At 45.8% G+C, this 13950-nt stretch overlaps 6 protein-coding genes across 6 annotated transcripts; 3 read left to right on the top strand and 3 right to left on the bottom strand.

Annotated features, from left to right (window-relative positions):
- Nucleotides 1–626: 626 nt before the first annotated feature.
- PFICI_02483 (uncharacterized protein) lies at nt 627–3733 on the bottom strand (the record flags this gene model as incomplete). Its single annotated transcript, XM_007831064.1, has 3 exons — nt 627–2129; nt 2281–2936; nt 3004–3733. The coding sequence occupies 3 exons, from the start codon at nt 3731–3733 to the stop codon at nt 627–629; spliced, it is 2889 nt and encodes a 962-aa protein (XP_007829255.1).
- A 1412-nt stretch (nt 3734–5145) lies between these two features.
- Nucleotides 5146–6015, top strand: PFICI_02484 (uncharacterized protein; the record flags this gene model as incomplete). Its single annotated transcript, XM_007831065.1, has 1 exon — nt 5146–6015. The coding sequence occupies one exon, from the start codon at nt 5146–5148 to the stop codon at nt 6013–6015; it is 870 nt and encodes a 289-aa protein (XP_007829256.1).
- Nucleotides 6016–6346: 331 nt separating this feature from the next.
- PFICI_02485 (uncharacterized protein) lies at nt 6347–6592 on the bottom strand (the record flags this gene model as incomplete). Its single annotated transcript, XM_007831066.1, has 1 exon — nt 6347–6592. The coding sequence occupies one exon, from the start codon at nt 6590–6592 to the stop codon at nt 6347–6349; it is 246 nt and encodes an 81-aa protein (XP_007829257.1).
- A 162-nt stretch (nt 6593–6754) lies between these two features.
- On the bottom strand, nt 6755–7027 carry PFICI_02486 (uncharacterized protein; the record flags this gene model as incomplete). Its single annotated transcript, XM_007831067.1, has 1 exon — nt 6755–7027. One exon carries the CDS (start codon nt 7025–7027, stop codon nt 6755–6757), a length of 273 nt encoding a protein of 90 aa, XP_007829258.1.
- A 4141-nt stretch (nt 7028–11168) lies between these two features.
- On the top strand, nt 11169–12209 carry PFICI_02487 (uncharacterized protein; the record flags this gene model as incomplete). The annotated part of the gene is made up of 4 exons (XM_007831068.1): nt 11169–11229; nt 11284–11358; nt 11410–11508; nt 11575–12209. 4 exons carry the CDS (start codon nt 11169–11171, stop codon nt 12207–12209), a joined length of 870 nt encoding a protein of 289 aa, XP_007829259.1.
- Nucleotides 12210–12864: 655 nt separating this feature from the next.
- Nucleotides 12865–13644, top strand: PFICI_02488 (uncharacterized protein; the record flags this gene model as incomplete). Its single annotated transcript, XM_007831069.1, has 1 exon — nt 12865–13644. The coding sequence occupies one exon, from the start codon at nt 12865–12867 to the stop codon at nt 13642–13644; it is 780 nt and encodes a 259-aa protein (XP_007829260.1).
- Nucleotides 13645–13950: the final 306 nt, after the last annotated feature.

A 13950-nucleotide genomic window follows, 5' to 3' on the forward strand; every position in this document is an offset into this window, starting at 1 on the left:
TTGGTTGCGCGATCGTGCACGTCGAATGCCATGGCAGATATTCATAAGCGAGAGTGACATTCATGTAGCATTTGCCCATTGTAATGAATGTGGTCCAGCTCGTGGTCCAGAATGAAAAACTATATAAGTTCCGTATATCCGAAAAATAAAATGACAAACAATCATCCCCCACAGAAGACCTTTTTGCGGGCTGACAACAAAGCGACATTGATTGGCCGATACTGGCGACAAACAACATCGGTTTCCACAGGGTGGCTCCCTGACTCTAACATCAGGCAATGCGTTTTCGATCTGGTTTCTAGGTCTTTTCGCGCAAGTTACGCCTTAATCAGACTCTCTGAGCTCATAGAGTACGAACAAACCCGACGAGGATCACACTGCGACAGCTAGCATCAAGCATTCCATTCAGACGTTCTGGCACTTCATCAACGCTCGTGTCGACTTGCGATGACTTCCCAGAGCGATGGACCGACATGTTCTCCGCCGGTAAAATCATGACCACCCAAGAGTGTGAAAACAGCAAGTTTACGAGCGGTGCAGACTCATTGTTGTACGAACATGGAATCGATCCGGCCATCTGCTATATATACCAAGGTTTTCATTCTCCTATTTACAATCCTCCTCCACTAAGCTTTCACCTCTGCCTCTAGGTCATCGTACATGGAGATAATAACATCCATATCTGTACCACTCTTGTTACTGGGGGTTGTTGGGCTTTCGATTTCTTTCCTGAGCCTTTCTGTTGCTTGAAATATTTCTTCCGCTTCATCGTCTTTCCCTGCTCTCTCAAGGACAGCGGCCAGATTGCTCATACTAATAAGTATGTCAGGGTGCTTTGGGCCCATTATTTTTCGAAAAAGTTGTAATTCCTCCCGATGCATGCTTTCTGCCTCTTCGAACTCCTCTAGTTCTCCTAGTACGAGCGCCAAGTTGTTCAGGGTGACTAGAGTATCAGGATGTGTCGGTCCAAGCTCTTTTCGGCGTAGATTTAAACAATCTCGAAGTAATTCTTCTGCTGTTTCGTATTGCCCAAGCTTCATGACCATGAGTGCCAGGTTGTTCATACTGTATAACGTCTCGGGATCCCCTTCCCCGAGTAGCTCTTTACAGAGATGCCATTCTTGGCGATGGACCTTCTCGGCCTCTTCATGTCTTCCTAATGCACCAAGCGCAAGTGCCCAATTGTTCATTGTATATAGCGTTTCAATATGCTTGATTCCAAACCTCAATTGGCGCCGGTATAGCGATCGTCGATGAATCTGTTCTGCTTCCTCATACCTCCTCATATCGTAGAGGACGTTTCCTAGAGAATCCAAGCTTGAAAGCGTATCAGGATGTCTGGGCCCAATCTGCTCCTCTCGCAGTCGTGTTACATGTCGAAGTATTTGCTGGGCCTGGTTGTGTCTCCCCAGAGCCGCGAGCAAAAGTGCCAAGCTATGCATGCTAGTGAGTGTATCCTCGTGTGTTGGACCAAGCTCTTCTTGGCGCAATCGTAATTCATCTTGATGCATTTTCAGCGCTATGTCGTCTTTTTGCAGTTTGGTATAGTTGCTCAGTCTCTCAAGAAGTTCTTCCTTGCACTCTGGATCAAGATTTGTTCCTTTAGAACTTAGGACCGCTTCAACGTGCGGTGTATACCTCATGCAGATGTATATGTTTCCACGTTCGGGGTAAGGGTACTGTTGCAAGAGCTTTTCTGCTATGATTGTCAGGTATTCATCGGCATCAGTCTGCTCCATCGAGTTGCGCGTCGCCAATCTCACCAGTCGGTGGATATCGAAAGAGTCTCCATCGTCTCGCTCCGTGATGAAAGAATATCCCAAAAGGACACCAATCGCTTCCTCCCTTTGGTTAGTTTCCAGATCTTCTTCCGGAAACAGTTCTAGCGGGATGTCCTCCTCCGCAAGAAAGCAAATGAGATTAAGATACCTCGCTGCCAAGGGATGGTGCTTCTTGATGTGATCGAAGGATACCAGCCAGGTCTGCGAGATCGGGTTGGCAGTCTCTTGGTGTCGGCCTCGATCTGCGAAATTTCGATTCAAAAAGGTGATGCGGCTTGTATCAGAGCGACGATAGCTTTCTAAGTATTGCTTGGTCGTCATGCCCGTGCGTGCCATGTAAGCCGCAGCCTACACCACAGATCATGTCAGTAGTTGCCCATCTAGGGATCCGATGCACAGGGGCAAAATTGCGGGTGACATTCCCGATAGGTGAGTAATGATATCTGTTTATCCAACCAATAGATACGTAGAGGACGGTTAGACGAGATTGACCACGAACCTGTTTTATTGCCAGCGGCAAATGAGCCAAAAGCTCAAGCAATACTTTGGTACTGTATTGATCTCGAGTTTGCCTCGCCTTGAGGCCTTCTTTCAGCATCTTCATAGCCTCGGACTCGGACATTTTTTCGATTGTGATTGTTTGATCAAGCCCAACGTCAAGATTTACTGTCACTTCATGGTTGCGCGTTGTGAAGAGGATGGCGCCTTTGGTGCTAAATGGCAAATGATTTGATAACGCGGGGTTATTGTCAGTTGCAGCCAACATGTCCATGTCATCAAGATTGTCGATGATCAATAACCAGTTGCTCGAGCGATTATTTAAAGCAGAAACGACTAGTGCATTTACATCAGCTTCGTCGTCGTCGATATCAGTTATGTCAAGCTCTCTCCCGATCTCCCGATAGCCGTTCTCAAACGTCGCTCGAGTGACAGCTGTAACCCAAAAGACAGCGCAGTCGGGGTATGTTTCATGCAATTGGAATGCAGCTTCAAGTGCAATTTGGGTTTTACCAATGCCCCCAAGACCCTCAATCGCTATTCGTTGGCAATCTTGAGGTTCGCTACTCGGCGGTAATATCTGCAACAGTCTTCGAAGTAGATTTTCTCGACCGACGAATGCTTTATTCCTGCCCAAGGGAATCTTGCAAGGGGCGCCTTGGTTTTCTGTGGTTGCGTTAATTGAACTGGAGCATAGGAGATCTTCTCTAGGAGGCATGCATACCAATAAACGTAGGTCGTTGGATCTTGCCTCGAAGCCTCTTCATTGCCTCCACGCCTTCACCATAGCGCATTGACATGGACACACCAAAGATTCCAAGTAGGCAGTATGCCCTGTCCTCTTTGAGGGTTGTCTCGCGAAGTTCGGTCCATAACATACGTTCATCGATGCTGAATGTGGATAATGGCCGGCCATTCAGCGCCTCCATCGGAATACCCGTAATGTCATGGAGGAGTCTGATGAGGGATGTTTTGTCGCCAATCCGGTTGCAGTCGACATCGAAGAACTCAACAGAGGATGGTGCTAGAAGTTCCTGTAGCGTCCAGCCACGTGTGTGCCATTTGCTTCTCCGGAAGGAGTCTTTCCATGCACCCGGATCGTGCTTGTCAAATTTCACGTCGCGCAAGTAGACATAGCAGCGAGCCGCCTTTTGGTACCACTTGTACATGGAAGTAATGGCTTCTTGGAGCTCAGCGCTGCTGCGCTTGTCGATGCAACACGTATCGACCCAGAAATACTTGAGACCATCTGCAGCAGCCTGCTTGCCGCAGAATTGGATTTTGTCGTGCCCGTATCCCTTGGTTGTGCTCGGGGCCTTTCGCCTTAGATCCTCGAAGCTGACCTCCTCTTCATTCTTGCCCCAAGTGTGTGATAGGATAGCGTAGGGTGGGATGTCGTCGAGGAATTTGGTCAGCAACGGCTGTCCGTCCTCTAGCAACGAAAGCAGCCACATGACGAGGCATCGTGTGGTTCAACGTTCGATGGGCATATTGAGCGCGGGTGTGGCGATGACTGCTGAGGTGGAGGAGGGACTGACCTGGCTGTTATTGAGGGGTAAACATGAACTGATTACATACATGTCTACCCGCGCCTGCCTGCCAATGACGCCGCTGCGAAGATGCACCTATCATCACGTGGTTCAACGCAATGCAGGCCTTGACTGACAGCCCTTGGAGACATGGCTGCATCTCATTGGCGAGGGTGACGGACATGGGTAACTAAACAAGAATCTCCGCGCAGACTCATTGCTTGGATATTGACCCCGTCGAAGGATGTTGTCGCTGGTTATCTGATCACGATACTGCAGGCAAACCCAAGTAATGGTAATATTAGAGTAGTGTTAAATGGAAGCACTACGGAATAAGGAATAGGTATGGACGGTTCCCTGCATCAAGTCATCCGGGGCTAACCTAGCACGAGCCCCGTTAATGGGTGTAAGGTACAGAGCACACACGTGGTTTTTAGCGGGTAACTCGAGATGGTGTTACGCTAGTGACCACTGACAGCGCACAATAAAACCTTAGCTTTCTTAGCACCAAGGTGAGCATAACTGTCTGGATCTTTCCCATTAGCGAGCCATTGTCTTCGAAATTGAATAATCGTCCCCGAGTGCCTACCATGTCCAGCATACCATCGTTGGATCTACCAACGAGCGACAGTGGTGTATCACTAGCGATTGCCGGCAAAACGATTCCACTCATTAATACGGTTTTTTCAGATGCCCAGGACTCGTATATGCCCTCTGTTCAAGACAAAGCTGCAGCTTAGAAGATTGTATCGCAAATTTACCATGCCAGAGTGTCCGACGTCATGACGGAGACGCATAGAGATGTGCTGGCCTCATGATTCAAAGGTAAAGTCCGCCGCCTTTCTTCTCGAACATCGCTCAACGACCGTCTTTGTTAGAGCGCTTGAAAGACTGTTCCCAATACTCCTCATTTTTCCTTTGTATCTCACCCATACTCAAGACCACATATACAGGTATTTAACCAAGTCCATCTCTCTCACGCCGCCTTGTCCATCTGTACGCCTGCCGTACTCACAGTACAGACCCATCCGCCATGGCTAAGCAAGAATCAAAACCAAAGGCCAGCCCCAAGGCTTCAACGTCAAGCAATGACAAGACACGAGTCACAAAGCCCAAAGTCCCAAAACGTTCAATCGAGGCTCTACTACGAGTGGCATCAATCTTCTCACTCAGGACTACTGCAGACTGATGTCGACCATGTCGAGAGCCGATGATCCAATCCAAGCTTTCAATCAACGCAAGTTCTCCCCCTTAACCCCCTCTGTGTCTAGCACGACGGAATGGCCAAGCAATAATTCTAATACCGCCTAGTCAATAAGAAAGAAAAGAAGCTGGTCATGCAAAACCTATTACTAGGATTCCGTCAATTCTCCCGTGATGGCGGCCGGAATCCAGCCCCGGCAGATATCCAATCTTTGTCCGAAATCAGCTACCCGGTGGCGGACAAGGCCTTGATATTTGGTGCACGACTGATAATGAAGGATAGCGATGAAGAAAATAGCGATGAAGAGGACAACGACGAGGAGCTGAGGCCCAAAAGTACAATCCAACGCGGCCATGACTATGGAATGGTACATGGACAGAAATGCTCGTCGCCAAATTTACAAGTTGGAGGAAGCTGTACGCGTCCCGTCTCCATGGATGTCATGGGTCGCGTCAATCTGGAGCACGACCCGTACTGCCTCCGGAAACACTTCACAACGCGATGGGCTGTGCTGAAGGACGGGGATGGTGCTGAAGTTGAGTGGAGCGATGCGGAGTGGTTCTACGCGGACGACGTCGGCGCCAACAATACTCCCGTGGGTCTGCAGGTGGCTGACGACAGGTTCTCGGGGTCGGTCAGGGCTTTACAGGCGCATGCGACCGACCTCGATTTGATATGCGAATTCAATTTCGCTGCGGTCAAGGGGAGGATGCGTCTGTACAATCTCATCTCTGCACAACTATTGCTATACCGAGTCGTTGCCAACTTTGCGGCGCCACCGTGCACGGAAGTAAATGGTTACAAGTCTGCCTGGTCCTACACTTTTTACCACCGGGAAGACCCCACGTGTATGCTCGAGATTTCTGAGCGCGCGGGCGCGCCCTCGGCGAAGTTTCTCGGGAGCAGGAAATCTAGTCATGAGGCCCTCCAGCTGATGGATTGGCTCACGGGCACAAATTATCCGCACTCGTACGATTACACGCTGTGTGGACAAGTTGCATAGATGTACTGGTAATTTTCAAGACTTCAAGGCCATATTCAAATCAAGTCAAATTGCCACTGTTCGGACCGCACCATCCGCAATATTGATCTTGGCCTTTCGAAAGCATAAAGTGAATGTGTTCTGTAGGTGCGTAGAAAAAGGTCTGAGAATTCGACGGCACTAGGAACGGGTAATACTGAGAAAGATCATCTTATAAAGAACTAGTATTGTGAAAGCTGCATAACGAAGGGTGCGTTTCCGAATGACTAAGTAACCAAAACTTTTGTGACCCGTTGCCCTGGCATTCTGATCACCATTACTCTCGACTACTGCTCCAAGTTGATCGTGAGTGTCAGCTACGTGACTGATCTTTCTTTATACATTCATAGGTCGCCGCTCCTAACCGGGGCCATACCGCTAGTGGCGACATACTGTATGCGGCAGTCGACATCTTTGACACCCTGGAAGACTTTCTGGACGGGTGTATCCACGTGATAAATTGAGATGGTGTAAAACGGACCCGTCGCTTGCTTGTCTGGAGAGGCTTCAGCGCCTTCCGCCACTCCAACAATGGTACCTGTGCCATAAGTATTGCCATTAGGTAGAATGAAAAACCTCAGGACAACACCGTTTGGAAATTTTGGGAAAGGGTTGTTCTTCTCTGCGTCACTTGCGCCTTGCGATGTGAGAGGATTCTTGCCAAAGGGCGCGTAAACTGGGAATTTGCCAAAATGATTATTAGCACGGGAGAGATTGCGAGTTATGATGACATGCATTGCAGCTCCTTATTCCGGAACCTCCTGACAACGTTCTCAGGGCCTTCGGCGAACTTTTCTCGATACGGTAAGATTTTGGCAGTAACAAGGGCGTTTTTGCTGTCCTCGACATCTGCTATATAGTTGGGTATGTACGCGATGACTTTGGTCTTTGGTTCAATTTTGTTGGGTGGTGTGATATCCAAGAAGAAGAGGGCCTTGCTCTTGTCAAATGCTTTCTGCAAGTTTGCCCTCGAATCTGTGTTAGAATTTGCCATGGCTGCTTGAAATATTCTAGCAGAATTGAAACCAATCAGGTTTTATTCTTTTGGATGAAAATTTGATTTGTGAAATCACTTCCATGCCCGACAATAGCCCTTCCTTATATCTTCATTAGCTCCCCCTACATTTGATGTTCAGCGGTGGCCGCTTGAACAGATACACTCCACGGGCAAGTATGAATATGCGCAGAGGCTTTCAATGAACATTCATGTGATTTGCCGCATTTGCCGTGACTTGGTGTTCTGATTTATGATGAGAGTATTGCGCGACCAATCAGCGCTCAAGACTTGGATTGACTTCAGCTTTTACATACTTTTCAACTTGACCCAGAGTTTGGGTTCGTCTCCATCCAGGAGCCAAGTTGCCGGGTAACTTCAATATGACACTGTCGGATGTGTTGCTGCCGCTACCATACTTGAATCCAATCACAGCTGCGAATAAAGCATGGTCGGCCATGTTCATACATTCTAGAAAACCTGTGTTCATCTCCCTGGACAGAGCGCCAATGATTGGATCGATCGATCGATCGATCTCTCGCTTCCCACGGCATTGTATGCAAAACTATATTGTGACAACTTGGAATATCTGTTACGTAAATTCCTATTCCTTTATTCACGGCCAAATGCCAATTGATTACGAGACGGGAAGTCTCGACATGGCATTTGTATCTGAAACAAACTATTGCACAGGCAAAAACATGGATGCATGTCACCGGAGAGTCAAGAAGGCTGATCTGGAGTCCTATGAATGAATTCAAAAAAGCGGCCCGTTGACTTAGTAATGTAGATACCCCACCATTGATGTTGTGCAAAACGTTCCAGGGCGCAAGTGCTAGGATTGATGCCAGCAGCTTCAAAGATGCCCCACAATCATGGCCATCCTCAGCGTCACGGTGTGTACATTCACCATCAATCAGACAGTTCTTTGGGTACAACGTGCATCTACGTTTCTGTGTCATTACATGCCGAGAAACACCGAGTTCGTTAATGAATAGAAAGACAAACGCAGCTATATTAGTATAGAACATGGAGCAGTTTACAGGGATATCCAAGACTGCCCGAAATTTCCTACCATTTCATTAGCTCTGCCATTGGAGCACACTCCTAGTTGGACATTCAACTCGCACCAGTATTCATGGTTTCACTAGGGTACATTGGTAGAGCGGGTAGAATTCTACTAACCAGTCGGACCCACTTATGCAACGCACCCCCTTTTGCAACAGGATTCCCCGCAAAACAGTGATTTTTCAATCTTTTATAATTAATTAACGAAAAATGGTAAAAATAAGGAGAAACTTATTTTAATATCTTTTATAAATAATATAATAAATATTATAATTATTTTTAATATTGCTATCTTTTGTTAAGCTATAATAATTTATTTTAATATATACTTTTTTAAAAAATATAAATTTTATTTTATAAATTTAATAAATAAATAAATAAAAATTATATTAATAAAATAACTTTAATTATATTTAATTACACGTATAATAAAAGTATTAAATTTAATTTTAGCTTTAAAATAATACGTTTTATAATTTTTCAATTTATTTTAAAACTTTAAAATAAAACGTATTTTAAAAATTTATAAAAAATATAATATTAATATTTATTAAAGATTTAAATTATTATATATATATTTTTAAGTTTTAATTACGATATATTTAAGTTTTATATTTATATTATAAATATTTATAAAAATAAGCATATTTCCTTAAATTTAAAATTAAAACTTTTAATATTTTATGCTTATAACCTATTATAAATAAAATATAAATTATTAATTAATATTATTATATTTATTTTATATTATATAACGTTTATAATATATAAATAATTTTAATTTAATTTTTTTTAATTAATTATTAATTTTTAAAATTTAATATTTTTTATTTATTTAAATAAAATATTAAAATACTTATATAACGTAAATCTTTTTTTTTAAAACTTTAAATTATATCGTTTTAATTATATTTATAAAATATAATTTTACTTTCCGAGAAAATATATTATAATATTAAGAATATTAATTCTTTTAATTTTTTTAATTTCTTTAAAAATTTAAAATCATATTATATATAATATATAGCATTTTAAAATGCTTATTATAATAACTTAACACTTAATTATAAATATATAACTAAAGTTTGAAATAACGGTTTCCGTTTATTTTTACCATTTTTCGTTAATTAATTATAAAAGATTGAAAAATCACTGTTTTGCGGGGAATCCTGTTGCAAAAGGGGGTGCGTTGCATAAGTGGGTCCGACTGGTTAGCTTTGTAGTCTGTTTGTCGTGAGATGCGCATCTTGTTTCGGCTATAAAAACTTTGTAAGAACCTACGGAGCCAGGACTTGAGCGGCAACCATTCTGGCTTTGGAGGTGTATGTACTATGGCCTTCCCGCCCCTAACTGAGCCCTATATTAGCGTTTGGCGAGGGACGTATGCTAAGGTATGTTGTGCTAACTAGCCTCCACACGCAAACTAACCTACCTAGGTAGCATGGTTTGTTTGCATTACCAAGCAATCGTCATTTGCGTAAACTGACTTCTTTCCAACCATCGTAAGGCAATATTATGTGAAACTCTATTCGATGAGATGATACTCATCTTCACGCGTTGGACGTGCGGTCACATAAAACAGGATTTGTCATACATGCCCTGCATCGTCGAACATACATGTCGGCAGCTCAACCCGTCGCTACGGCCCAGTGTTGTCAGTGCATAATCACATGCAATTACATCCATCTGTCTGTCGAGTAAAAGGATGGAGAGCGGACTTTCCCAGAATGAATAGACGCTGATAGGCAAAGCACCAAAAGCCGCCGGCCACCTGGTCTGTCCCCCCAAAAAAGAAATCTCGCAGACTTTCTGGTTTCACTGCGTTTGGGTAAGGCTGCAGTCTTGGCACCATTTTGTCAGCTGAAATCCATGTGCAGTCAGTCATTGAGATATTTGTAGACCTTGGATTCCATTTACGGATGGGAAATCTCATCTCATCCGAGAATTAAAAGAAGGTGAAAATTTTGAAGTGGAATAGCCTCACCAAAACGTCGCATGCGACCCTTGCAGTATTGCAGTTGACAGCTGAAGCTGTAGTGACTAAATTCAGAACCATCTTGATCTGAAATGTGCAATCGTATGCGGTTGCACCGCCTCCACGGAACTTGGCTTGGCGCATAATCTAGAGCCAAACCCACGGGAGAGTTTTCCCAATTTCGACGTGCTAAAAAGTGCATTTCTGCACAAGGAAAGCTTATGCTCCAACAAGGGGCCGGGCCGCCGGCCTGTATGACCATTTGGTGATGGCTTCTTCATGAGGCTGCTTCGTTGCCATAATAAATTGCATTTGCAGAAGGATTTGCACACACCACTACTCAATCTCGAGAGCGAGTCAGATCTATCATGCTTTTCGCACCATTGACTTTTGATACCAAATGGCGCTTATTGGGCCCCCGAACATGGCCGTTCTACCTGTATGGCTTTCAAAGACGAAAAACCAGGCTGCTTATGGACAAGACTTCACTGTCAAATCTATGCATATCCAGAAATTGACATATGTTTGGCACGATTAATACTCTGACAGCAAAGATTTTCTGAGGAGATTCAACCGTCAAGCTTGGAGTCGTTATGAGGCAGTTACTGCATCTCGACTGCTTACAAAAGATCATATCATGATGTGAAAGCCAAGTCGCTTTGGCCGTGGTCATTGTGTCGAGGCTGCAGGCACTTTTTGACAATTGTAGGTGAGCAGCAAGGCTGCCGGATTAAGTGTGCAAGGGGAGCATACCCTGTCTGGGCCCTACTATCTATAGTAGCCAGGTCAAGTTTCATGCAGGAGGCGGCTGACCAGAATATGCATATTTACTTTCACATCATGTTCAAGTGTACATCATGGGCAAGTATAGGGGTGGCTCGGTAGAATTGGACATTGTAGGAGTTGGTGCTCAGCCATGGAGCTGAAAAGGATACCCCTATATGGGATCAAGTAATCAAGGTATATAACAACGACAGATATCCAAATGAGTTGTCGAATACAGACTGGAATCACCAAGACTCTGCAGCGTTCTACTCCTCAATCGAACCAACTACTTGTTTATTATCATCTCTTGTCAACCCTTCAACTCTCTTCAAAATGGGTTCTGGCAAGACACGCGGTAGAACAGGGAAGAGATCTCCCAACTATGCGCCAATGGGTTGGTGCCAGACACAAAGTATCCATGTTGAGCACATTGCTAATCAAGACATAGGCAAACCTCGCAAGAGCGTGTTCAAATGGCTTTGCCTGTCCATTCTCCTCTTCATCGCTGCAGCAGCCATGAGCAGTAAGTGACAGGTCCAACACGACTTTCGTAATGATTGCTAAGAAACCCTAGTCTACATCGCTTGCGGCTGCCTGTACAATGACGACTTGTATATAGTGCAGCTCAAATCCAACGACACTGTTCCTGTTCGAGTCCGACTTGGCTACCTCGGTATGTACTCGATGCTGATCATTTAGTGTATTGGACATATGGCTAACCGCGGGATCGTGTTATCAGGCACTTGCGTCTCCCTCGACGGAGACGCCGACGATGAATCCTCCAACAGGACGGCTTGCATTGCCCACATCAACTACGACAATGACCAACCTCTAGCAGACCAGTTCGCCGACGAACTACAAGAGAAGCACGTCACAATCAATGCTCAGGACCTGAACAACACTCTCGGCGAGCTTCTCTCCTTGACCGAGACTCTGCAAGAGCAAGTCTTTCCCTCGGGCATCCCCATAAGCTTTCTCGTACTCTTCCTGCTGAGCACAATCTTTTACTGGCTGCTGTCCGCCTCGCCCTCGAGCAACAAGGCCTACAAGTTTGCCTTTGCCCTCACCACCATTCTCAACGCCTACGGCCTCATGCTCGGCTTCATGCTGGCCCTGTCCACGCTGCAGGCCTGCAAGGGCCTCAAGTTCCCCGCGACCGGCGAGAACGAGTTTGACCAGCTGGGCGTCTACATTAAAGACCTCCCGCGCCTCCAGTATCTCCAGTGGGCCACGTGCGCCATCTGTGTCCTCGAGCAGATTAGCATTGCGGTTCTGTTTATTCGCCATAGTGCTCACCGCGGCGGCGATGCCGTGGTTACCATCTTGCCTCTGTATATTCCTTTCAGAGGAAAAGGCAAGCGTCGCTGCTGCTGATGTGGGTCAATGCTACTGAACCAGAGTGGCGCGAGTCACTACCAAAAACCATTTTTGCAGTAATTGCCATGCAGTCTTGAGGAAGAATAATTCATTGGTGTTGGCCCATCAGATGTTTGGAATTGTATGTCAGAGGTCGTAATAAGCAAGTTTTGTTTGTTTTTTTAGCAGGGCATGATTATATGTAGCATTATTCGATTGTTTTTCAGCGTCACTGTTCGCGTGAAATCGACAACACAAATATCACTCGTCGTTGTTTCCACGTCGAATATCCAAGCATTAATCATGTCTGAAATCCAGGCGATTCGGTACTTTTGGTCATCTGGCTTGTCCATCGCCATTATCTACTTGCCTTTATTCCGCGCCCGAAGCAAAGACGCATTGTGTCAACTCGTCAATGAGACAGACACCCAAAGAACAAGGAACGACAAGCAATTGTTCTACCTTTGACAGTATAGACCAACGAATGAGACCACGAAGTATAAAGCTCTTCTGGCACCCAGTATCCCCGATGGCAGTCTATAAGCTGTGCATTTTGACAACCTCCATCTTATCAAGAATCAGGTATTCTTGATTTTCTATTTCATCTCGTTTCCCTTCTACCGGCTCTATTTTTCTCTTTTTATCCTTTCCCTTCTCAACCCGGTGCACAATAATGGCAGGCAAGTTGACCGTCAAGATCCCGCCCTCGCCCTTTGTCCGGGTCTCCTCCTCGCAGGACGAGGAGCAACAGCGCCCAGTGATGCGTTCTCTCAGGCCCAAGCCCCAGAGCTCCCAACCGTGCAGGCGGCTGCGGGATCCCACCGACTACGAGTCGGACCGTTCCGAGTACTCGGAATCCGAGGACGAGGACCCGTACTGTAGCCGCCGGGGCGAATTGCCCCGCAACATGAAGAAGAAGAAGAGCAAGGGCGTAGACGGTCGTCGCGGCAGTGCCGCCGACGGCGAGGCCGAGGAGAAGCATTCAATGCGGCCCAGCCCAGGTGAATATGAAGCCCTTCTCGAGAGCGAGAATAATCCCTACAGCGAGGATACAAAGCTGCCGATGACCACGCCTGCGGGCCTCGGGGGCAAATTCTCGCATACCAAGCCCAAGTCGTCGTACTCTATTTCCTCCTCGTCCTCTTCCTCCTCGCTCAACTCGCAGGCTAGTGTCGAATCCTCGGCGCCCAAGTCCAAGAACCGCTGGGCTGGCTTCTGGGGAGGACGCTCGCCGTCTCCCGAATCCGAGTCTTCAAAGACCGGACAAAAGATTGTCGAGGTCCAGGTCGAGGTCGCCCGTCCCAAGTGGGACTCGACTGAAGAGACGCTACTCAAGCTTCGCCGTGAAGAGGAGGCCGCTGAGCGCGCTATTGAGGAAGAGAAGCTGAAAGCGCTCGAGAGGCTGAAGAGTCTCGGCATCACTGATTCTGGAGTGCGTTGTATAGATAGGTAGAGGGTAAGATTATTCTAGACAATAATATTAACACTTTTAACTTCATTAATGATGCGAACATAATTATGCACAAAATATCATGCTTGTTTCACTGCAGCATTAGGTCAAAACGAGCCATGTCAAATTTCTCTTTGAAATTCTTCCTACTCTACACCCGGTGGTCCAAGCCACACACAGAAACAAAAACCGGACGAATACCATGATCATGCGTGTTCCTTCATAGCTCATATCAACAATGCGTTTCACCGCTGAGCTGCGTTCCCAACTCTATAGGCTCTCTTGCGCCCATCCTCGAGGTTTCCCTTC

The sequence above is a fragment of the Pestalotiopsis fici genome, assembly GCF_000516985.1.
Source record: "Pestalotiopsis fici W106-1 unplaced genomic scaffold PFICI_Scf_2, whole genome shotgun sequence".
Taxonomy (NCBI): Eukaryota; Fungi; Ascomycota; class Sordariomycetes; order Amphisphaeriales; family Sporocadaceae; genus Pestalotiopsis; species Pestalotiopsis fici.